Source organism: Eptesicus fuscus, chromosome 13 (genome assembly GCF_027574615.1).
Source record: "Eptesicus fuscus isolate TK198812 chromosome 13, DD_ASM_mEF_20220401, whole genome shotgun sequence".
Taxonomy (NCBI): domain Eukaryota; kingdom Metazoa; phylum Chordata; class Mammalia; order Chiroptera; family Vespertilionidae; genus Eptesicus; species Eptesicus fuscus.
The window spans coordinates 36,932,263-36,956,849 of record NC_072485.1 but is presented as its reverse complement, the minus strand read 5'-3'; the positions used below and the strand labels follow the sequence as shown (position 1 = coordinate 36,956,849).

Genomic DNA, 24,587 nt, shown 5'->3' with positions numbered 1-24,587 from the left:
TGTTAATTATAGAATATATAATTATGAAGCAAATATTATAATGTTTAATAAATTCTAACATAATTTATGTATTGTTTTTGTAGCTGTTCCCTCTGGACTCTATTTTGGGGCAGCGGAGACAGGGTCAAGGCAGAAGAAATAGGGAGGTAAAAAGTATGGTTCTGTTCCTTACAATACTCTCATTGCCCAAGTGAAAGAGTAAGACAGAATTGGGTTGTGGGCTCAAACTGAAAGCAACTTAAGGAATTTATTGACTCCATGGGAGGCTCAGACCTGAATCGCTACAATCTAGAAAGGGGTTACTCAACAGTTTTAATATTGATATTTTTGGCCAGAGAATTATTTGTTGGGGGGAGAGGGCTGAGCGCTATGGGATGCTGAACAGCATTCCTAGTCTACTCACTAGATATCATTAGCAACCACTCCCAACCTACTCCCTAGTGATCCAGAACAATAGTGGGAGATGTTAAAGGGGTAGGGAAATGGATACTGTGGCATGTGGCCAGAACACCCCTTCAGAACCAAGAGCTTTCTCTGCTGGGAATATTAACTGCTGTTGGTTCATGGTCGAGTCCCTCTTCTGGAAGGGTCCAGGCCAAGAGTGCTCTCTTACCGTGGTTACACCTCTTCCCAAGGATGGCCCATGTCCAATGACTGGTTGATGGGGGGGAAGCACAAAAGCCCACCTCTCGCCTTCATATGGGACAACTATGAAGGACCATTCCAGCTCCAAAGCTCGTCACAGAGCTGGCGAAGGCCTCTGTTTGTACATGCATCACAGTTCAACTTCTCCCTCTGCGCAGTGCTGCGTTCTTCCTTTCCCTACAGGTGTTGTTCTCTAGAGCATTCCTCAATAATCCCCGGATGCTAATCTCTGATTTAGAGCTTGCTTACTAGAAAATACAACCTAAGACAGGATGATCAAATAGTGAGTCCATTCTGTTTGGTGGTATATTTAGTATTTATGTTTTAAGTGGAATTGGGTCATTTACAGGGTGAATAAGAATAGAAGAGCTATAAATGAATGAAAGTGATAGCTGATAAAAATTGCTAAAATAAACATCTTGTAATTACAAATCCAAACTAAGATGTTAACCAAAATGGTACTGAGTAGAGAATTCATAATAACAATAGTAAATAATTTCTGGGTCCTTACTAAGTGCCATGAACTATGCTAAGTACCTTATATATATTATCTGTCTAATCCTCTGAACCAGCGGTCGCCAACCTTTCGAACCTCATGGACCACTGGTTGTGACCGCTGTTCTGAACTATCCTATGAAGTAAGCATTATTATTCCCATTTTATAGATGAGGAAACTGAGGCTCAGAGAAATTAAGCCCCTTGCTTAAAGTTACATAGCAAGGAACTGATAAACAAATCCTGGTCCATTCCACTCCAGAACTTGTGTTTTCTATCTGGATTATGGCCACAACCTCCAAAAAGGACTCCCACCCCTATTTTTATCTCACTCTAAATCATTTTTCATATTGCTGCTAGAGAGATTTTTCTAAATTATAACTCTGACCATGGCCTTTCCCACTGAGAACTCCTTCTCCTTTACCTTTTGGATTAAATTCAAACTCCTTAGCATGGCATTTCTCCATCCTCATCCTTTGCCTCCTGTGGATGCTTTCTAATATAGTTATATAGAAATTTCCCTAACCATAAAGATGTTTTATTTGTTTCCTAGGAAATGACAAGGGCTACTATTTACTGGGCCTGCAATGTGTCAGACCTTGTGCTTTACATTGTATACATTCTTTCTTTTACTTCTCACAATAACCTTATGAAATAGGTACTATTATTCTCATTTTACAGTTGAGGAAGTTAAAGATCACCAAGGTTAGGTAACATCATAACAAAGTTAAGAGCAAACCTGAGATATGAACTTAAATGTCTGGCTCTTGTACTGAAGGCATTCTATAGATGTTTATTAAATTAAGTAGTTCTCTATCTTCTTCATCCTATGAACACCTTGCAATGCACAGATGTAAAAAATGTATACAGAAGCATTTTAATGTCACAGATGCCTGACATTTAGAATCTATTTTAAAATTTGTGTACCTACCTGCATGAGATCTTGAAGGCTCTCAACAAAAGAGATCTCGGCTTCTACCATATAAAACTCTGCCAGGTGTCTCCGGCTCTGAGAATTCTCAGCTCGAAATGTTGGACCAAAGGTAAACACTTGAGTAAAAGCTCTGCAATTCAAGATTAAGAGTATAAAAATAGGATTCACATGATTAATTTTAAGTATTTAAAATACTCAGTGAGCTCTTAAAAGAAAAAAAAAAAGTTTTTGGCCTCTGTCTTGTCTACAAATGCATACATATTAGCTGCTGTATTTCCTTAATGGTTGATAATAATAGTTTCATTAAAAGGGTTACATTTATAGAAACTATTTTATCCTGAAGGAATTTGCAAATGCTTTACAAACGCTATGGCTCACTAAATATAGAATGATAACCACCTCTGGGTGCACTCTACTGCAGCTGCCTTAAACAGCAGGCAACTACATTTCACAGCAATCAAGAGCAAAATAAACGAAAAACACCACAGCCCAAGAAGCTACACAGAGAATCTAGATAGTAACAATTAAAATTAGAATTTCATGTCAATAAAATGGGTTTATTATTTTTTATTATTTTTTATTTTTTTATTTTTTTAAATGTAAAGCCGTATTTTATTTTATTTATTGAAATATATTTTATTGATTTTTTACAGAGAGGAAGGGAGAGGGACAGAGAGTTAGAAACATCGATGATGCCCTAACCGGTTTGGCTCAGTGGATAGAGCGTCGGTCTGCGGACTGAAGGGTCCCAGGTTCGATTCCGGTCAAGGGCATGTACCTTGGTTGCGGGCACATCCCCAGTAGGGGGTGTGCAGGAGGCAGTGATGGATGTTTCTCTCTCATCGATGTTTCTAACTCTCTATCCCTCTCCCTTCCTCTCTGTAAAAAATCAATAAAACATATATATATATATATATATATATATATATAAAAAAAGAAACATCGATGAGAGAGAAACATCCATCAGCTGCCTCTTGCACACCCCCTACTGGGGATGTGCCCGCAACCAAGGTACATGCCCTCGACCGGAATCGAATCCGGACCCTTCAGTCCGCAGGCCGATGCTCTATCCACTGAGCCACACCGGCCAGGGCGGTTTATTATTTTTTAAATATGTGAAAAAAGAATATCAAATATGTATGGTGATTTGCCTTGTTCAAAGCCTACCCAACCACCCAAGTTTCAATTAATGCTGAGTAAGCACTAAAATTTGGAGGTAAGGGTGGATTTTGAAGAACTGTCTACTTTATCCACTGGTTTTTAAAAAGAACTATAGCTCAATAATCCCAACATGAAAAAGGTATTTTAAAATTCCTACAGAAGTGGACATTACATCTGAATTCATTCTTTAACACTTATAGTCTCCTCAGAAACAGGGCAACAACTGAGATTAGATCAAACATATAGGAAGTAATGATTATTTATTGAGGACTATATAATCTTTGAATTTTAAGGTTTTGCTACAAGAAACGAAGAGGTGTGGGGTTCTTCAGCTATCATCCCTAGCTTTTTTCACTTGTCTGTCATCAGTCAAATAACATCAGAAAATAGTGCAGAAAATAAATGCATTGTGAATATACACACCAGTTTTAAATTTATCTATTTGAAGATACTCTGAGAAGCAAAATAGTAAAACAATTACAGTGGAAATAAAAAGATTTATGTTTTCTTTCACAAAAGGCCATTTCAGTTAACACTGTTAAGCGCCCAGCCTGTTTTGTCTTCCGGATGGAAAGTATAGTGGCAGTCACCGGTGACTGACAGGGCACTTAATGTGTTAAGGTTTAGTTGGTAAGAAGCTTAGGAATTTATGTTTTGGTTCTACAATCATCTTACTGAGACCATGATCAGTTGACCTCTAAGAACTTTGGTTTCTAATGGAAAAATGAACAATAAGAACTCAAAAATATTACTATGGCAACCTCTTTCCCAAGATTAAAATCCAGACTCGCCTATTAGAATGTCCTTGAAAACACTAAACCTACCTTGTCCCCATAAACAAACAAAAGGCAAACAAAAATGGAGGATCCTGGTCCTAGCCAGTTTGTCTCAATGGATAGAGCCTCGGCCTGCAGACTGAAGGGTCCCGGGTCAAGTGTACATCCCGCAATTGCAGGCTCTTCCCCAGCCTGGACCCTGGTCAGGGCGTGTGCAGGAGGCAACCAATCGATGTGTTTCTTTCACATCAATGTTTCTCTGTCTTTCCCTCTCTCTTCTACTCTCAATGGAAAAAATATCCTTGGGTGAGGATTTAAAAAAAAAGACAATCCTGCTTTTCTTTTTACATTCCCCCCAATTCTGCTAATTTCCATTAGTCCACCTAGTCACTCCAATCATACCCTCCACTTCTTCCCCACTGCCCACATTTCCTGTATCATTTTGATTGAGCACAACATTATATTGTTCACACTTCGGAAAGCTCTCTGAAATCTGGAGACTTTGCTTTATCTCCACAGATACTGTCTTGTGTGTAAATAAACTCTTGTGTTTTGCTTAGAAACCTAAAACAGATTTTAACTGGTGTCTGCCACCTATCTTTCTTCCTCCAGCCCCAAACTACTGCAAGTTTTCAAACTCAAATCTGATTATCTCAGCCCTAATTTTAAAATCCTTCAAAGGATAATATTCAAACTCCTAACTCTGACTCAACTGTCTTTCACAAAGCCTTTTCTCCAATGAAGACATTCTCCTTACCCGGCATGCCCTGCATGTTAGGCCTTTGCACAGGCTGTTCCCTGCTCTCTAATGCCCATCCTTTCTCCTCTCTCTCCAAATGGCAAATTCCCATCTATCCTTCAAGACTTGGCTCAAATGTCACTTTCTCTTTGTAACCTTGCTACATACCCCAAAATTGAGCATTCCCTCCTTTTTATGACTATGAAAATTGTTTCATATATTTATTATACAGAACATATCACTTTGAAATGCAATTATATACACTGAGTGGCCAAATTATTATGATCTCTGAACACATAATATTCTGGCCACTCAGTATATATATATTAGAGGCCCTGTGCATGAATTCGTGCATGGGTGGGGTCTGGCCAGCCTGGCCAGGGGGAGGGGACATGGGCGGTTGGCCGGCCTGCCTTCTAATCTAACTCCTGGTCAAGGGGACAATTTGCATATTAGCCTTTTATTATATAGGATATACACTGAGTGGCCAGATTATTATGCATTCAGAGATCATAACAATCTGGCCAGTCAGTGTATATCGGTATCTTTCTCCTCCAATGAACTATGAAATTTTCCAGAGCAGGAGTCATGCTTTATTCATATTTGCATCTCCGGTGCCTAAGATAAAACAGGTGCTGAAGTTGAATGAATGAGGACTAACGATGATGACAGGCTTGCTCAGTTGTAAACTCAAAAAAGAAAAACATCCTCGCAAACAGCAACATTACAACCATGTACAGAAAAATACGCAGATATACAGGGAGGAGCAAAAGTAGGTTTACAGATGTGAGTACGTGAAACACAACTTATTCTTGTATTATTATTTATTAATTATATTATCTATAAGACCAACTGTAAACCTAATTTTGACCCACCTTGTATTTTACTGTGGCTATTACTCAGTACCTAAAATGGGTCAAATAATCTAGGTCTGTCCCAAACAATAAATTCAAAAATTACAAGGCCTTGAGTTTCCAATCTATGATTACACAATCTCTAGGTAGATTGACAATAGTATATCTAAATAAATAAAATGACAATTTCTTCCTGGTACTGCATCACAAGAAATTGTATATACAGCTATTCACTAACAATAAAGGATATTTTATTGCGATTTTCCAGGGTATAAATAGAAATGAGGTGACCTCAGCAAAATTTAGTTTGAGGGTTCTGAGGGAGATTTACAAGAAACAGGCAGTTATATTCCAGAAATATACGGAAGGCCAAGGGACTGCTGCTCAAAGGAGACATGCTATTTGTATTATACGAGGTACCAAGAAAACAGTGGTTTCTAAAAGAATGACAAGTTCAGTCACAAGAGCATCTGCTTCTCCCACGGCAATTCTATGTGGGTGCTCTAAAATGAGTAGCAATAGGGATGTTTTATTTAACAATGGTTAATAATTTATCCTAGCAATGCAGGGTAAGCTCTCTAGTATGATACACAGAAGTAGATCAGCAATTTTAATTACTAGTGACCTGGTGCACAGATTTGTGCACATTGAAAGGAAATTAATTAGAAAAAAATATATTAATATCGCTAGTCACCCTTTCTCTATAATAGAAGTGTCAATTAAATTCACGATAGACAATTACAGATTGAAACACACGCATGAGATTGGCGCCATGCGAGAGCTTTATATGTATCACACATGCGTGAGTCAACTTAGCCTTTTATAGATATAGAATAAACTTGTTTAATTAGACCTGCTTTCTGATTTACTAGTAGCTAACATTTTTCCAGCCCAGTGAAGCACCCCAACTTCTCTTTCAGGTAATTGTCACCAACACAGCAGTAAATATCAACACGAAGCACATTATTATTGTAGATCACGCAGGGAGAACAAAGGGTAAAATATTTGACTCCAGCAGTGTTTGACTATATTCTGCGCAGTGAGAAAACCTGTCATTTTCAAGGTCCACCATTTCTTACTTCTTTTCAGTCAGGTCAAGTTTCTAAGCTTTCTAAATCTCTCTTTTCCAGCTAATGAAAAGAAAATAGGATTCCACCAAGTCTCCTATGTACCTAACTTCAGTACTTCTATGAGAATCAAATGAGATGAGGCATGGGAAAACACTTCACAGACATTTGGTTAAAGTGTAAAATGTTTGCACCTGGCTATAAAGCAAGTCATGTTCCTGGGCTGAAGAAACTGCAAGGAGGCTAATTGCTAGGGAGAGGAAGCTGGGCGTTGCTATGTGACGTCATTGGCTGGCACCCACAGTGACCGTTTCTGGGCTGGGCTGTGGGCCGCATTTTGCGCCCTGGGGTCTGGGCAGCATCGGCTGTGATTTGGTGGGCTGTCGCTCCAGGGTGGTGGCGAGGCTTGTGTCCCACTTGGAGGAAGCTGAGTGTTGCTTTGTTGGCGCCAGGTCCGCACTGCTGTTTCTCCGTAAATGGCAAGTGTGTGTCACGGCAGCTCCTGCATTGAGAGTCTTCCCCCTGGTGGTCAGTGCGTGTCATAGTGACCAGTCAGATAGTGAAAGGGACACTTAGCATATTAGCCTTTTATATATATACTAGAGGCCTGATGCACGAAATCCGTGCAAGAGTAGGCCTTCTTTCCCCAGCTTCATCGGGAAGGTTGATCAGTCTAATTAGCATATTACACTTTTATATATATATAGAGAGAGAGACTAGAGGCCCGGTGCACGAAATTCGTGCACGGGGGGTGGGGATATCCCTCAGCCCAGCCTGCACCCTCTCCAATTGGGGACATCCCTCTCACAATCCAGGACTGCTGGCTCCAAACCGCTCACCTGCCTGCCTTCCTGATTGCCCCTAACCACTTCTGCCTGCCAGCCTGATCACCCCCTAACCACTCCCCTGACAACCTGATTGATGCCTAACTGCTCCCCTGCCAGCCTGTTTGCCCCTAACTGCCCTCCCCTGCAGGCCTGGTCACCCCTAACTGCCCTCCCCTGAAGGCCTGGGTCCCTCCCTACTGCCCTTCTCTGCAGGCCTGGCCACCCCCAACTTCCCTCCTCTGCCAGCTTGGTCACCCCTAACTGCCCTCCCCTGCAGGCTTGATCGCCCCCAACTCCCTCCCTTGCAGGCCTGGTCCCTCCCAACTGCCCTCCCCTGCTGGCCATCTTGTGTCCACATGGGGTCAGGATCTTTGACCACATGGGGGCAGCCATCTTGTGTGTTGGAGTGATGGTCAATCTGCATATTACTCTTTTATTAGATAAGATAGAGGCCTGGTACATGGGTGGGGGCCAGCTGGTTTGCCCTGAAGGATGTCCCGGATCAGGGTGGGGGTTCCCTTGGGGCGTGGGGCGGCCTGGGCGAGGGGCCTTTGGTGGTTTGTAGGCCGGCTACGCCCTCTGGTGACCCAAGCAGAGGCCCTGGTATCTGGGGTTTATTTATCTTCTACAATTGAAACTTTGTAGCCTGGAGCAGAGCCAAGCCTTCTGCTTGCTCATGGCGGCAGCCATTTCTGTTGGGACTTATGTATCTTCTATAATTGAAACTTTGTAGCCTTGAGAGGAGGCCTAGGCCGGCAAGGGCAGGTGGAAAGCTTGGCTTCCTCCATTGCCGTGGAAACCCAAGCCTCCCTCCTGCTCTCTGTGGCCGTAGCCATCTTGATTGGGTTTATTTGCATATTTGCTCCTGATTGTCTGGTGGACATGGCTTGTGGGTGTAGCAGAGTGATGGTTAATTTGCATATTACTCTTTTATTAGATAGGATTAGAGGCCCAGTGCATGGAATTCGTGCATGGGGGGGGGGGTCCGTCAGCCTGGCCTGCACCCTCTCGCAATCTGGGACATCCCTCTCACAATCTGGGATTGCTGGCTCCCAACCGCTTGCCTGTCTGCCTGCATGATCGCTCCTAATCACTCTGCCTGATCACCCCTAACCACTTGCCTGCCTGCCTGCCTGATCGCCCCTAACCCTTCTGCCTGCCTGACCACCCCTAACCGCTCGCCTGCCTACCTGTTCGCCCCAACCCTTCTGCCTGCCTGACCACACCTTATATATATATTCTGCCTGCCTGATCGCCCCTAATCGCCTCTGCCTCAGCCCCCACTGCTGCAGCTTTGTCTGGAAGGACATCTGGAAGATTGCTCAGCTGTCCAGTCTAATTAGAATATTACACTTTTATTATTATAGACTAGAGGCCTGGTGCATGAATTCATGCACGGGTGGGGTCCAGCCAGCCCGCCTGATCGGGGCCGATCGGGCCAGGTCAGCTGGGGGGAGGGGATGCAGGAGGTTGGCCAGCCAGCCCCACCTCCGATCGGGATGGAGGGATTGATGGGGGGTAAGGGGAGGCGGCTGGCTAGGGGGAGGGGCTGCCAGCAGTTGGCTGGCCAGCCCCGCCCTTGATCAGAGTAGGGGGGCAATCGGGGGCAGGGCCAGCCCGGGGGGAGGGGCTGCTGGCGGTTGGCTGGCCTGCCCTGCCCCTGATCAGGGGGGGAGTGATGGGGGGCGCCGGTTGAGGGGAGGGGCCACGGGTGGTTGGCCAGCCGGCCCTGTCCCCCAATTGAAGTGGGGGGGCGATCAGGGGTGAGGCTGGCTGGGGGGAGGGACCACGGGCAGTTGGCCAGCTGGCCCTGCCCGTTTGAACTCCTGGTTGAGGGGACAATTTGCATATTAGCCTTTTATTATATAGGATAGATAGTAAAAAATCAGACTCTAATTGAGGTACCCAAGAGTTAAGTAGTATTCTACTAGGGTAAGTAAAAACTGATAGTCCTGGTGCTTCCTCTGAATTAAGAGAAAGATAAAATGAGTGGAAGGTTTGTTGAAAAACTGCCTAACTCAGCATCCAGTCTTTGAGCAGACGAATGTTTCAGTTCTTCAGTAATGATCCCTTAGGTCAGTGCCCTGTGTTCTATCAGACAAGCAGGGATGGCAGGAGATACAGTGATAGTGGCTGCCATTAGCAAGCGCTCCTTGTGGGCCAGGCATTATGTTTAAGAACCTTACAGTTAAACTCCTTTATAGTTAACCCAATAATGTATGTATTGCTATTTCTAGTTTCAGACTAAGAAGCTGAAGTCCAGAGAGGTTAAGAAGCTTTCCCCAAAGTCACAGAATCATAGCCTAAAAAGTGGTGGGAGCCAGATTCAAATCCAGATCTGACTCAGCCTTAATTATGATATTAAAATAATGATGCTCCTAACTGAACAAAGGCAGTCCCCCCTCCCAAAGATAACTAGGATAAGTAGTTTGGTATATTTCCCTTCCTTATGAAGAGCATTATTTGTTTTATGTGTTAAAAGTATAACTCTAGGATATGTTGTCTTCATGTAAATAGTGAGAATGATACATTTACATCAATAATTTATAACCTTTAGCAAGTCATTTAGCCCTTCTGTTCTTCAAATTCTTCCATGAGTGAAAAATGGTATGGTGGTGGAGCTTGGCATTAATTTCTAGTATCTTTGAAATGACTTCTGTTTCTAGGTTCCTGTGAAATTTCTCTTATTTAATTTATGCTGATTTTAAAATTTCTCTGTCTTCCACAGAAAGCCATTTGCAGCAAGGCTTGGACCAACCAACATTTAAAATAAAATGTGAGAACAGGGCCATTTCTAAAATAAGATACAAAACCAGGTGAAAGGCCAGTGCTGCTGTGAGAAGAAACAAGCAGAAAAAGAAAACACTCAGCACTACAAAGCATTCTTGTGCCAAATTATGGAGCGAGGAGAGCTATATTAGGAAAGTCCACAAGCTTGGAGTTGATGTTTAAGATAACAAAAGGACACTCAAAACACACCAACCAAGACAGCTATGAAAACGGCTTTTTAAAAATAAAGAGTGGTTACCAAACAAGGTTCTTCAAAGGCCCTTTTCTCCCTTGAGGGGCGTTTTAGGAGGCCCTAAATTGGCAAGTGGAATTCTATAAAATGGGCACTGGTTGCCTGGCCATTTATTCTTTTCGGCCCTGCAATTTAAGAGCTGATCTTTATATTTTGAAAGAACAGAGGAATTATTTTTTCTTTAGCTGGGGAAGAACTTAAGCAGCATTTGGCGCATCAGCAACTTTCCCTCAAGCCCTGGCTCCCAACCTCCTATCACTTCTCTACTGTCAGTTCAGTAACGTTCACTGAACTGAAGTGAACTGCAGACAGCTTTAAACTGGCTTTTAAACAGCCTTTGTCTACTTTTATTTAGAAAAGGACTTCATCATCCAGAAAATAATCATTCTTTATGACTGCTTTGTATCTACTGGATTATCAATAACGTGACGTATTTGTCATTCATTATTTCTGCATGCTTAACAGAGTGGACTGCGCACCTTTTCAGCTTTCCCTATTCCTCCATCGTGCAACCCATTTGGTCGAAGGGTGTAAGAGAGATGTAGCTCTCACCGTTTCATCAATTCACATCAAGATGCCTTAGGGGAGAATGCACTCTAAAATTTAAAAATTCTTCTTTACCATTACTGCTAAACATTTCTGCAAAATTAATTTTCTTTAGCATGTCCTAAATAGTTGATTTGATTTGCTTGAGGCCCAAGCAAAATTTAATCTTAATTATATAATGAAATCCAAAGTTTGATAGAGACTGACAAGAATCCTGCAAAAGGGAGTGCAGGGTTGGCTACTCTTCTCTGAGATGACATCTGAACTGGAGAACGACATCCCATCAAAGGAACACCAAGTGCACAGGTCCTGAGGCAGGAGAGAGCCTGACTTGTTAAAGAATAAAAGCAGCCCAGCAGTAAGATGGTGAGAGATGAGGTCAAAGACATGGGAAGGTAGCAGAACACATAGGGCCTTCCTTACAAGCCATAATAAAGAGTCTGTATTTTATTTGATATGCCTTAAAATATTCTCTCCCCTTGAAATATTTAACACTGTATTCAACTAGTTTGCCTCCTATATATCTGACGTCCATCCATCTCTGCATCCTTCTGCATTCTCCTCTAGTTGTTCATTACTCAAAACGTGTCCTAGACCCTCTTCTTTTCTCAGTGTATATACAATCCCGAAATCCCTAATCATTCAATTAACTACCTATTGGCACACAATTCACCAATTTATATCTCTGCCCAGACTTCTTCTCTCAGCTCCAGAGCATACATCCACCTGCTCAGCGGATCCTTTCACACATCACAAGCAGGACCCATGCCTCCCCCAACTCCCCACTTTGGCTTCATCTTCCTCCAACCTTCCTAGGTCTTTAATAGCACCATATACTACTGTTCATAGCACTTTTCAAAATGAAAAAAATTGACATCTATAAATGTGATTAGACTGTAAATTTCATAAGCGACCTTACCTGGTTTTTGGTTCATTATAGTGTCCTCAGTCTCAACCCAAACCCAGTGCCTAACACACACTAGATATTTAAGATTTGTCAAATAAGCAAATAAGTCATTTTTCTATAAAATATGCTGATCCCCAAAATGAATATCTGAAACAGTGTTGGGATAGGGGTGAAGACAGAGGAGTAAGAAGAGGAAGATGGTAAACAGAATATCAATTACTATGCAAAAAATTCTGCTATCCTCTGAAATAATACTTCACAGAAGGCACTAGGAGATAACAGAATCAGTTTTTGGAAAAGTGACTATCCACACATCAGTTTTTAATGTGTGGGCAACAAATAATCTTTGAAAAGGACTAGATCAGGTGAACCACTCTAATTAGCAAAGACTTTATTTTTTGAGAAACTACAATATTGCTACATGAAAAAAACTACCCTGTCTCATTCTATGCACACAGCAGCACCTGATTTCTTTGGCTTTTCCATAGTGGACACTAGCAAGTTAGAACAATCATGGGCATTTTTATCATTCCTGCAATGATGGGCCCTTCAGAGAACTACTAATTGGTATGAGGTCTTAGAAAATAACATTTTCTTAAGGTTCACAATTTGTTATTCTTTCTCACTGAGTATTTATCTTCATGTTTTAGAAACACAAGAAAATCATCTTTACCAAAAAGATATACATTGTGTCAACTGCATCTACTCATGCCTAGGTCATCCCTCTTATATTTCTCACATTTAGCAGTCCTTGTACTGAGAACCACTGAGAACAACACACAGTGATTTCATTTAATTAAGTGCACTACATGGTATTTACATGGTATGTAAGTCTACAAAGATTTCAAAGGTTACCTTTTCAGAGGCCTGATACTATAGAAGTAGATGAGTCATGATGGCTTTGAACTATCAACAATTTCCTAGGCTCAAGTCCTGTATACATCTGTACATAACCTCACTTTTTAAAGGTTATAGCAGTGATTAAACACTCTATATAGACCTAAATTGAAATCCTGGCTCCTCTACCTATAAACTAGCCAAGTTAACTTCTTTGAGACTAAATTTCCCCCTGTGAAAATCGGGTTAAGTACACACATATCATAAGGTTATTATAAAAATGAAATAAAAGATGTAAAAAGTTTAACCGAATACTAACTGTAAGTAAGTGTTCAACAAATGGGTAATAGTTGTTTGTTTTTGTCTCCTTCCTTTCCAAAGGTCTACAGTTCTCACTTGGTTGGTCTCAAGACCGCTTTATACTTTTAATTATTGCAGATCTCAAAGAGATTTGTTTATGTAGGTTATATCTACCAATATTTACCATTAACACGGATACATTTTAAAATGTTGTTTATTTTAAAACAATGTTGTCATTTAAAAACAATGACAAACTCATCATATGTCAAAAAGAACATTTAAAAAATAAAAATTCATAAGAATGGCACTGTTTTACATTCTTGTAAATGTCTCATATCTGGCTTTACAGGAGACAGCTGGATTCGCATATCTCTTCTGCATTCAATCTGCTGTGCTATCACATGTCATGAAGACTTCAGAAAACTTCACTGAACATTTGTGAGAGAATGGAAGTAAAAAAGGTAAATACTATCTTAGTATTATTATGCAAATAGTTTTATTCTCAAAGGATCCCCTGAAAGAATCCCAAGGGGCCCAAGGGAACCTTAGACCAAACTTTGAGAACCTCTACCATAGGCAATGGTTCTTAATGAGGAATATTAATTGCGGGCTTTACCTGTGGATACTTATATTCAGATAATCTAGGGAGGGTCCCAGCCATTAGTATATTTAAAAGTTGCACAAGTAATCATTATGTGAACCCCTGATTAAGAACGAGTGCCCTGCCGAAACCGGTTTGGCTCAGTGGATAGAGCGTCGGCCTGCAGACTGAAAGGTCCCAGGTTCGATTCCGGTCAAGGGCATGTACCTTGGTTGCCGGCACATCCCCAGTAGGGGTTGTGCAAGAGGCAGCTTGCACAACCCCTATCGATATTCCTCTATCATCGATGTTTCTAACTCTCTATCCCTCTCTTCCTCTCTGTAAAAAATCAAAAAAATAAAAAAATAAAAAATAAAAAAAGAACGAGTGCCCTATAAAAGTTTAGAATCTATAATCAATATACTTTTTACGAAGTTTCTTGATAATAATAATTATAAGAATAATAACAATAATGTGTGTTGGTGAAGATATGGAAAAACTGTGTACACTGCTGGTGGGAATGTAAAATTTTGCAGCTGCCTTGGCAAAGTTTGGTGATCCCTCAGAAAGTTAAACATAGAATTACCATATGATCCAGCAATTCCACTCCTGAGTATACACCCCAAAGAAATGAATACAGGTATTCAAACAAAACCTTGTATGTAAATTTTTATAGCAGCATTATTCATAATAGCCAAAAAGTATAAATAACCCAAATGTTCATCAATGGATCAATGGATTAATGGATAAAATGTGGATATTATTCAGCCATAAAGAGGAAAGAAATACTAATATATTCTACAATATGGATGAACCTTGAAAGCATTATGCTCAATGAAAGAAGGCAGACACAAAAGACCACATATTGTATGATGTCATTTCTATGAAACTTCCAGAACAGGTAATTCTACAGAGATGGAAAGCAGAAGAGTGATTGCCAAGGGCTGGGGAGAAGGATGAATGGAGAGCAACTGCTTCATGGATATGGGGTTTCTTTTTGGGTGATAAAAATGTTTTGAGTCCTGACTGGTTTGGCTCAGTGGATAGAGCATCGGCCTGAGGACTGAGGGGTCCCAGGTTCGATTCCGGTCAAGGGCATGTCCCTTGGTTGCGGGCACATCCCCAGTGGGGGATGTGCAGGAGGCAGCTGATCGATGTTTCTCTCATCGATGTTTCTAACTCTCTATCCCTCTCCCTTCCTCTCTGTAAAAAAAAAAAAAAAAAATCAATTAAAAAAAATGTTTTGAAACTAGAGAGTGGTGTTGATTGCACAATGTCACTAATAGTAAATTTCATGTTATACATATTTTATCACAATAAAAAATTTTAAAGTTTATTGAAACTAATTGTCCACCAGGCACTTTACACACATTTTATTTCATCCTTTGCTACCCTATGAGGCTGGCGATTTCAATTCACTGTAGAACTGAAGAAACTGAAGCTTAGACTGGTTAAGAAACTATTCCCGAGTAGCAGAGCAAAGCTGGCTTTAACCAAAGCAGTTTGACTCCATGGCCCACTTTCTGTTATGCCGCATGTATGCGCTCTCCAAATCTAACCAAGCATAGCACAACATAGCACACTACCACCTGTTCCAGAGAAGTTCTGTGCCCTTAATGACACTGTTACCTGGCTGGTATTTTGCCCCGCTACACAACATGGTCATTCCAGTCTTGGTGGCTATTTCTTTTTTTTAAATAAATCTTTATTGTTCAGATTATTACAATTGTTTCTCCTTTTTTCCCCCCATATCTCCCCACCACCTGGTTCCCACCCCCTCTCTGCTCTTACCCCCCCCCCCCCGTTGTCCTTATCCATAGGTGTATGATTTTTGTCCAGTCTCTTCCCATACCCCCCACACAGACACCCCTTTCCCCCTGAGAATTATCAATCCACTCCCATTCTATGCCTCTGATTCTATTATGTTCACCAGTTTATTCTGTTCCTCAGATTTTTAATTCACTTGATTTTTGGGATCACTTGTTGATAGATATGTATTTGTTGTTCATAATTTTTATCTTTACCTTTTTCTTCTTTTTCCTCTTTTTAAAGAATACCTTTCAGCATTTCATATAATACTGGTTTGGTGGTGATGAACTCCTTTAGCTTTTTCTTATCTGTGAAGCTCTTTATCTGCCCTTCAATTCTGAATGATAACTTTGCTGGGTAGAGTAGTCTTGGTTGTAGGTTCTTGCTATTCATCACTTTGAATATTTCTTGCCATTCCCGTCTGGCCTGCATAGTTTCTGTTGAGAAATCAGCTGACAGTCGTACAGGTGCTCCCTTTTAGGTAACTGTTTTTCTCTTGCTGCTTGTAAGATTCTTTGTCTTTTGCCCTTGGCATTTTAATTATGATGTGTCTTGGTGTGGTCCTCTTTGGATTCCTCTTGTTTGGGGTTCTGTGTGCTTCCTGAACTTGTAAGTCTATTTCTTTCACCAGGTGGGGGAAGTTTTCTGTCATTATTTCTTCAAATAGGTTTTCAGTATCTTGCTCTCTCTCTTCTTCTGGCACCCCAAAAATTCGGATATTGGTACGCTTAAAGCCATCCCAGAGGCTCCTTATGCTATCTTCACACTTTTGGATTCTTCTTTCTTTCCGCCTCTCTGGTTGGGTGTTTTTTTCTTCCTCATATTCCAGATCTTTGGTTTGACTCTTAGGGTACGGTGGTCTACAGTTGAGTGTCTGTATATTCTTTATTTCAGACAGTGTATGCTTAATTTCTGACTGGTCCTTTTCCATTTTTTTGGTATTCTCATTAAGGTCCTTGAAGGTCTCTTCAAGTTTCTCAGCGGTTTTTAGAAGATTCTTGAGTAACCTTATAAATGTGGTTCTGAACACTGTGTCATCCATTCGTTTGCTTTCCTCCATCTCTCCTACTCGTGACATACTTCGGTGTCTCCGCATTTTGGCTGCCTCCCTGTGTTGATGGAGTGGCTTTGTGTGGTCAGTGACCTATAGGGGCTGGTAGCTTAGCTTCCCCAATCACTCTAGGTGTTCGCTCTTGGTACACCGCTTTGTGGGCTGAGTGGAAAGTCTTGGTGTAGTTAAAAGCCTTGATTGCTGTTGGTACACTGGGAGGAATTGACCTCCAGGCCAATTGGCTGTGAGGACCTGCTGTGTCTATAACGGAAGAATTGCTGTGCTGGAGACACAGTAGGGCTTTGGTGCTCACTGAGTCTGCCTCTTGAATGTGTCCCTTATGAGAGTGGTTGAAATCTGGTGTTGTCCACACCGACCACTAGATACCCTAGTGTCTGGATCTCCAATGGGGTGCAGGTCTGAAGCCTCCCAGCAGGAGCTACAGCAAGAGCTACAGTTTTCTCCTCTTTGCTTGGGCGGTTTTGGAGCAGTCTGACTGGAGCTGCAGTTAATTGGTTGAGCTGCCACAGAACAGGCCATTTATATATAAAAGCCGCTGTGTGGAGCCTGGGCGGGTTTGTAGAACATGCGGGGCGGGGTATCAGGGCGGGGCGGGGTCTCAGGGCGTCACTAGGCTGGGGCGTGGCCAACGGCCACGGCTGCCTTCAGCCGTCTCTGCCTTTCCGCGTTTCCAAGTCCCCGTGTCCCGCGCTCCAGCACAGCAAACCCTGATTGCTAGGCACACCTCTGCAGAAAAGTCACTCTCACTCTCCGACCAATGGCCGAGAGTCCAGCTTCTCCCCGTAGGCGTCTGGGTCCCCGCGTGTCCCCAGAAACTGGAGTTCAGAGTGATTGGGAGTTTGTCTCCCTTCGGTTTGAAGAAAAGCCGCGCGCCCAGTCGCCCGCCGCCAGCCCGCTTCGTGCGCCTCTGTACCTCAGCTCTCCAGCGTTTGCGCTCCCTTCTCTTCTTAGTTGTAAATCTACCACTCAGCCAGCTTTCCCGTGGTTCTAGGTGGTAGACGTTTTGTTTTTTAGTTGTATTTTTGAAATTGTTGTGCGAGGTGGCAGTTTAGTTGTTTAACTTTGCCGCCATCTTGGTTTCTGCCCCCCCTCCCCCCGCCGAGTTGTGTGACTTTGGTATCTTGGTGGCTATTTCTGACACACCTTTCTTCCTTTGCTTGCTATCTCTGCAACTGCCACTCCCCATCATTAGAACTGCTTTTTCTGTCTTACGCTTTTCTCTATCTATAGCCTCTTCTTAGTGGAGAGGGGATAGTCATTTACAAGCCTTACTGGTCAATCAGGATACATTTTCATTCCATTATAGGTTACAAAAATGTTAACACATCCAATATACTTTATAGCTCTTTTTGCTATTGGCACTTTTGCTCAGGCTCAGGGATTTACCAACAAAGAACTATTTTGTGGTATCCACCTACCCCCCTTCCTATAGCTGCTTTCAGGTCCAGAGCCATCATGGAACACTGTGGACCCTGAAAGGTTGGATTTGAGTACCAGTAAAAGGAGGCTTTGTTATAAATGCTTACATGGTCTGGAGCAGTGGTTCTCAACCTTTCTAATGCCGTGACCCTTTAATACAGTTCCTCATGTTGTGGTGACCCCCAACCATAAAATTATTTTCGTTGCTACTTCATAACTATAATTTTGCTACTGTTAATGAATCGTAATATAAATATCTGTGTTTCCGATGGTCTTAGGCGACCCTGCTAGCGGTTCTCAACCTGTGGGTCACGACCCACAGGTTGAGAACCGCTGCTGTAGAGCCTAAGACCATCGGAAAACACAGATATTTACATTACGATTCATAACAGTAGCAAAATTAGTTATGAAGTAGCAACGAAAATAATTTTATGGTTGGGGGTCACCACAACATGAGGAACTGTATTAAAGGGTCGTGACATTAGAAAGGTTGAGAACCACTGTTGTAGAGATTTAGCATGAATTAGGACCGCCTGCGGGTTGTTAAAGCAGAGCTCACTGGACCCCATCTCAGAGTTTCTGCTTCAGCAGGTCTTGGGGAGCTTGAGAGTTTTGTGTTTCTACAATTTCCAGGGATGCTGCTGGTCTAAGGACAACACTTTGAGACCCGCCAATCTCTAGAGTGGCTCCTCATCTTGGCGGCATAGATTTACCTATGGTACTTCAAAAAACAATCTTGATGTCCAGTCCCATCCCTAGACCAATTAAATCTATTTGAATTGAAATATGTTGCATTTATATTTTTAAAAAGGCTCCTCAGAGCCCTGGCCAGGTGACTCAGTTGGTTGGAGCATCGTCCTGTACACCAAAAGGCTGTGGGTTCAACCCCAGTCGAGGCACGTACAGGAGGCAACTAATCAATGTTTTTCTCTCACATCGATGTCTCTCTCTCTCTTCCTTCCTCTCTCTTTAAAATCAATAAACATATCTTTGGGTGAGGTTTATAAAATAGCTCCTCAGACATTCTAATGGACAGTCAGAGTTGAGAACCACTGGTCTAGACTAATTACCAATTATGATTGAAGTAAAAGGCACAAATAATTAACACAAAAGACATTATTTCACAAAAAGAGTACTATGTAGCCCTAACCCCGTGGTCGGCAAACTGTGGCTCACGAGCCACATGCGACTCTTTGGCCCCTTGAGTGTGGCTCTTCCATAAAATACCATGGCCTGGGCAAGTCTATTTTGAAGAAGTGGCGTTAGAAGAAGTTTAAGTTTAAAAAATTTGGCTCTCAAAAGAAATTTCAATCGTTGTACTGTTGATATTTGGCTCTGTTGACTAATGAGTTTGCCGACCACTGCCCTAACCGGTTTGGCTCAGTGGATAGAGCGTTGGCCTGCGGAGTCAATGGTCCCAGGTTCGATTTCGGTCAAGGGCATGTACCTTGGTTGCGGGCACATACCCAGTAGGGAGTGTGCAGGGTTTCTCTCTCATTGATGTTTCTAGCTCTCTATCCCTCTTCCTTCCTCTCTGTAAAAAATCAATGAAATATATTTTTTAAAAAAAGAGTACCATGTACCTAGGCGCTATAGACAATGAATGAAATAAAAGAATTTCTAATATTCTTGATGAACTCCAAATCAGAGCTTAGTCCATAAACACGAAAGCACAAGGGAACCATGGCAGACTAAAAACAAACAGAAGCAAGATGCTTTTATAGGAGCATTTAGCCTATAAAAATAATGCAGAAAAATCTCTATTTCTCTGCACTCATTTTCCTTGAATTCTAGAAGAGGAGGAAGAGGAGGGGGATAGAGGAGGTAGAAGGAGGGAGGGGACAGAGGGAAGAGGGAGGAAAAGAAGAGGACAGACACACACAGAACACAAAAAAGGCCTGGGCTCAGTAGCAAGTGTTTCACATATGTACCCAGTGATACATACAGGAATTTCACAGATGCTTTGTATACAACAGCAAAACGTGTGTGTGTGTGTGTGTGTGTGTGGGGGGGGGGGGGGGTCGGGGGTCGGATATCCATCAGTAATAAAAAGGAATACTTGTGGCATACTCATACAAAGGGATACCCTAGAGTAGTAAAAATGAACAGACTATATACAACATGGATATAATTTAGGAATATAATGTTAAGTGAATAAAGTACATATATACAGATGATGCCACTTATATAAAATTCAAAAGATTGTAAAACTGAACAATGTATTGTTTCTAAATACATACATATATGATGAAACTATAAAGAAAAGGAATGATAAACACAAGCTAATGGCTAGGTCTCATGGGTAGGGAAGGGGATGTGATTAAAAAAGTACACACCAGAGACGAAAGAAATGAACCATTTTGGGGGGACCTAGGTGTTAATCTTTATACTTTACCTATATATCTATTTAAAAAGTTAATCATTTTGTATCTATGCAATATTTAGAAAGTAATAAAAAAAAAAGAGTCAAGATGGGCAAGGTAGTGGAACACGATAAAAAAGTTAAGTAACAAAATTATTCTAAAAGCTAAGGGCAGGAACTGGCACCAGAAGAGTTCTTCAAGCTTCCTACCCTTTCCCTCTCTCTGACAGTCCACTCATATAATTCAGCAAAGATTAGCCCATAATGAGCACCTACAGAGGCCCAGAAACCTCCAAATAGCATTTGACATGAGGACTGAGTGGTTTACAATCTGGGCAGAGGCCACCTAAATCTGCATTGTCCAGTACGGTAGCTACCAGCCACATGGGCTATTTAAATGTATACCAAATGAAGTTAAATACAATTAATAAAAATTCAGTTCCTCAGTCACACTAGTCCCATTCCGAGTGCTCAATAGCCACTTGCAGCTACTGGCTACCATCCTGAACAGCATGGACACAGAACACTGCCATCACTGCAGAAAGTTCTACTGCACAGCACCGAAGTAGACTGAAGAAATCTCAGTAAGTACAGAAGATATCAACTGAAAATAATGTGTGTTCAGACAATGGGACATGAAGAAGAAAGATCAATGGAGGACAGAGCTGATGGGCACAGCTTCTGAATTTGTTCCAGTGCCTAGTCATACACATTCCATTTTCCCCACAGCTATTGCTCTACCACGCCAGGCCTCTGTGGCTCTCCTTCACTCTCTCACATCTGCTGCTTTATCAAACAAATGCCCCACTTCATGCTTGCAGGCATAGTTTCCCCTTTCTGATAAGACAGCTCTCTTTCTGAAAGGCATTGACGCACAACCCAACAATTTTAAAGTAAAACATGTTTACAGCTTTTGTTAACTTTCCAACAATATGCATGCATGACTCTCAGAATCAGGCTTTTTTAGGCTCTTAACTCATCCCTGGGCAAACTATAAGCCATCTTATTCATCATGTTCTAAGGACGAGGATGAACCAACTGTTCCCGAATGATCCTGGTTCCCTGAGAGGGAACATTCAAAACAGATACATGATGAAATGGGTAGTGCCTCCATCATTTGATATGCCTTCACTTATAAATATGCCTCCAAAGGCCACAAAGAAACAGTGTTATACAGATATTAAAAACAAATATTCTTCATGACATGGATCATGGAATGATCTACACAACAGGTAGAAAAATTCTGGATTGAACTATTTGAGCAGTTATCCTCAAATTCCCAAGTCACACCAAAGCCTCAACAGCTATGTATGAAATACTACTATTCACAAATCAAACATGTATTTTGGCTATAAGGGGCATGCATGAAAAATTTTGAGATAATCCTTTATACAGTAGTCCCTAAAGTGTTGTCTGACTAGAGTTCAAATGTTCTCATTGAACCTCATGCTATCCTGCCCTGAAGCAGAATTAGGAAGAAGCACAGAATAATGACCCAGTTGAAGAAACCAAGTAAAAGTCACTAAATGATGTTCCAGATACAAAATCCTTTAGGTTTTAATCTTTATCTCACAATCTCTATCATAATTTATACACTAAATCTGCCTCTTAAATGTGAAATAAGGCTGGCTCAGGTTTTGCATATTCTCTAAATTATAGAGATTTATGTGACACACATCTATTTATCTGTCCTATGTATCTGTTTTAAATGGCAAAACACTGGTTTCAGTTTTTCAGTATAGGGGTATAAAGTATATCAAAAGAAATAAAAATAATGTAAATATCAACCAATATATGTGACTAAGCTTATTTTTTACCAATTCCTACCGGTGAGAAAGAAACAAAAACTGTGGCTGAGTTTCTTTATTAGTAATTTCTTTGAGAGAGCAAAGATGAAATTTCCTTTTATTTTGTGTAAAAGAAAACAAATTTATTTTAGTAAAGTAAAATACACAGCAGTGCTTCAGTAATTTCTATAATGCATGCACACAGATTACAGGTGAATTTATTAAATTCTGATTTTTGTTTAAAGAAACTAAATTTTCTAAATTCATGCAGAGAGGAATTCATAGCAACAACATGGAATGTAAAATTAACTTTTACTTTCATATATAAGGGTACTTTAAAATATCTAAATAGCCCTAACTGGTTTGGCTCATTGGGTAGAGCGTCGGCCTGCGGACTGAAGGGTCCCAGGTTCGATTCTGGCCAAGGGCATATACCTTGGTTGCGGGCACATCCCCAGTAGGGGGTGTGCAGGAGGCAGTTGGTCGGTGTTTCTCTCTCATTGATGTTTCTGGCTCTCTATCCCTCTCCCTTCCTCTCTGTAAAACATCAATAAAATAAATTTAAAAAAAATCTAAATAGACCCAACATAATATTATTCAGTTTGTTAATGCCATTTTCTATGGAGATTTTTCTCTTAACTGGAATAGATAGATGAAATAAGTCAACAGCACAGAAGTAATTCAAGGCCATAGATCATAGTAGTCAAGAAGAAATAGAGAGCAGCTATCTGTCTTTATCTTACAATTAGAGGCCCGGTGCACAAAATTTGTGCACAGGGTAGGGGGGGTCCCCCAGCCCAGTCTGCACCCTCTCCAATCTGGGATATCCCTCTCACAATCCAGGACTGCTAGCTCCCAACAGCTCGCCTGCCTGCCTGCCTACCTGCCTGCCTGCCTGATTGCCCCTAACTGCTTCTGCCTGCCAGCCTGATCATCCCCTAACCACTACCCTGCCAGCCTGATTGACGCCTAACTGCCCTCCCTTGCTGGCCTGATTGCCCCTAACTGCCCTCCCCTGCCAGCCTGGTAACCCCTAACTGCCCTCCCCTGCAGGCCTGGTCACCCCCAACTGCCCTCCCTTGCCAGCCTGGTTGCCCCTAAATGTCCTCCCCTGCTTGCTGGCCTGGTCACCTCAAACTGCCCTCCCCAGCCGACCTGGTCACCCCTAATTGTCCTCCCCTACAGGCCTGGTCATCCCCAACTGCCCTCCCCTGCTGGCCCGGTCACCCCAAACTGCCCTCCCCAGCCGGCCTGGTTGCCCCTAATTGTCCTCCCCTACAGGCCTGGTCATCCCTAACTGCCCTCCCCTGCTGGCCCGATTGCCCCTAACTGCCCTCCCCTGCCAGCCTGGTCACCCCTAACTGTCCTCCCCTGCAGGCCTAGTCCCCCCCAACTGCCTTCCCCTGTAGGCCTGGTCCTCCCTAACTGCCCTCCCCTGCTGGCCTGGTCCCCTCCAACTGCCGCCCCCCTGCAGGCCCCTAAGTGCCCTCCCCTGCAGGCCTGATTGCCCACAACTGCCCTCCCTTGCAGGCCTGGTCCCTCTCAACTGCCCTCCCCTGCCGGCCATCTTGTGGTGGCCATCTTCTGTCCACATGGGGGCAGCCATCTTTGACCACATGGGGGGCAGCCATCTTGTGTGTTGGAGTGATGGTCAATTTGCATATTACCTCTTTATTAGAGAGGATTATCATTATTTACCATGAAGTCACATTTTATCTCTTCATTCAACAAATATTTATTAAACCCCTAACCACTATGGAAAATATAGACAGAAATAAATCAGGCATAGTTTTAACTTTAAGGAGCTTTATTGACTAGTAGGGGAGATAATAGGCCTAAGTGTACAAGCTACAATTATAACATTGCTAGGAAAAAATTAGGAGAACAATTTTGCAACCTTTTGAATATGACACAAAGATCACAAATCACATAAGAAAACAATGGATAAAGTATATGCTAACAAAATTAAAAACTCCAGTCTTCAAAAGAAAGCACTGAAGAGATGGAAAAGAAAGGCAGCACTGGGAGAAAATATTTATAACACATATATCTGATAAAGTATCCAGAAAATAGAAAGAACTCTTAAAACTCAATAATAGTACGATAAAAAACCTATAGGTAAAAGAATTGAAAAGATGGTTCATAAAAGATATAAGAATGGCCAATATGCACAAGAAAAAAAGTTTAACAATATTAGTTTTCACAGAAATGCAAATTAAAACCATAATGAGCTATCATGTACTTACCAGAATAACTAAAAAAATACCTGACAACACTAATTTTTGTCAAAGATGTGGAGCAAATGGAACATTTGTCTATTGCTGGTGGGTATATAAAATAGCATAGATACTTCATTGTCAACATAATTAACCACAGCTCTGAGCAGATTATGACCTAATCTGCTCTCATCGTTTATTTCTGATTTAATCTTCACATTCTGACAGGTAT

The 24,587-nt window shown here is 41.8% G+C and overlaps 1 protein-coding gene across 2 annotated transcripts in view; it reads right to left on the bottom strand.

Annotated features, from left to right (window-relative positions):
* Positions 1 to 24,587, bottom strand: part of NARS2 (asparaginyl-tRNA synthetase 2, mitochondrial) — a 123,257-nt gene that overhangs the window by 36,895 nt on the left and 61,775 nt on the right. For both annotated transcript variants that reach the window (XM_008150019.3, XM_028158344.2), the window contains one exon: positions 2,072 to 2,204. In XM_008150019.3, coding sequence (XP_008148241.2) covers positions 2,072 to 2,204 — 133 coding nt within the window. The remainder of the gene's footprint in view (positions 1 to 2,071; positions 2,205 to 24,587) is intronic.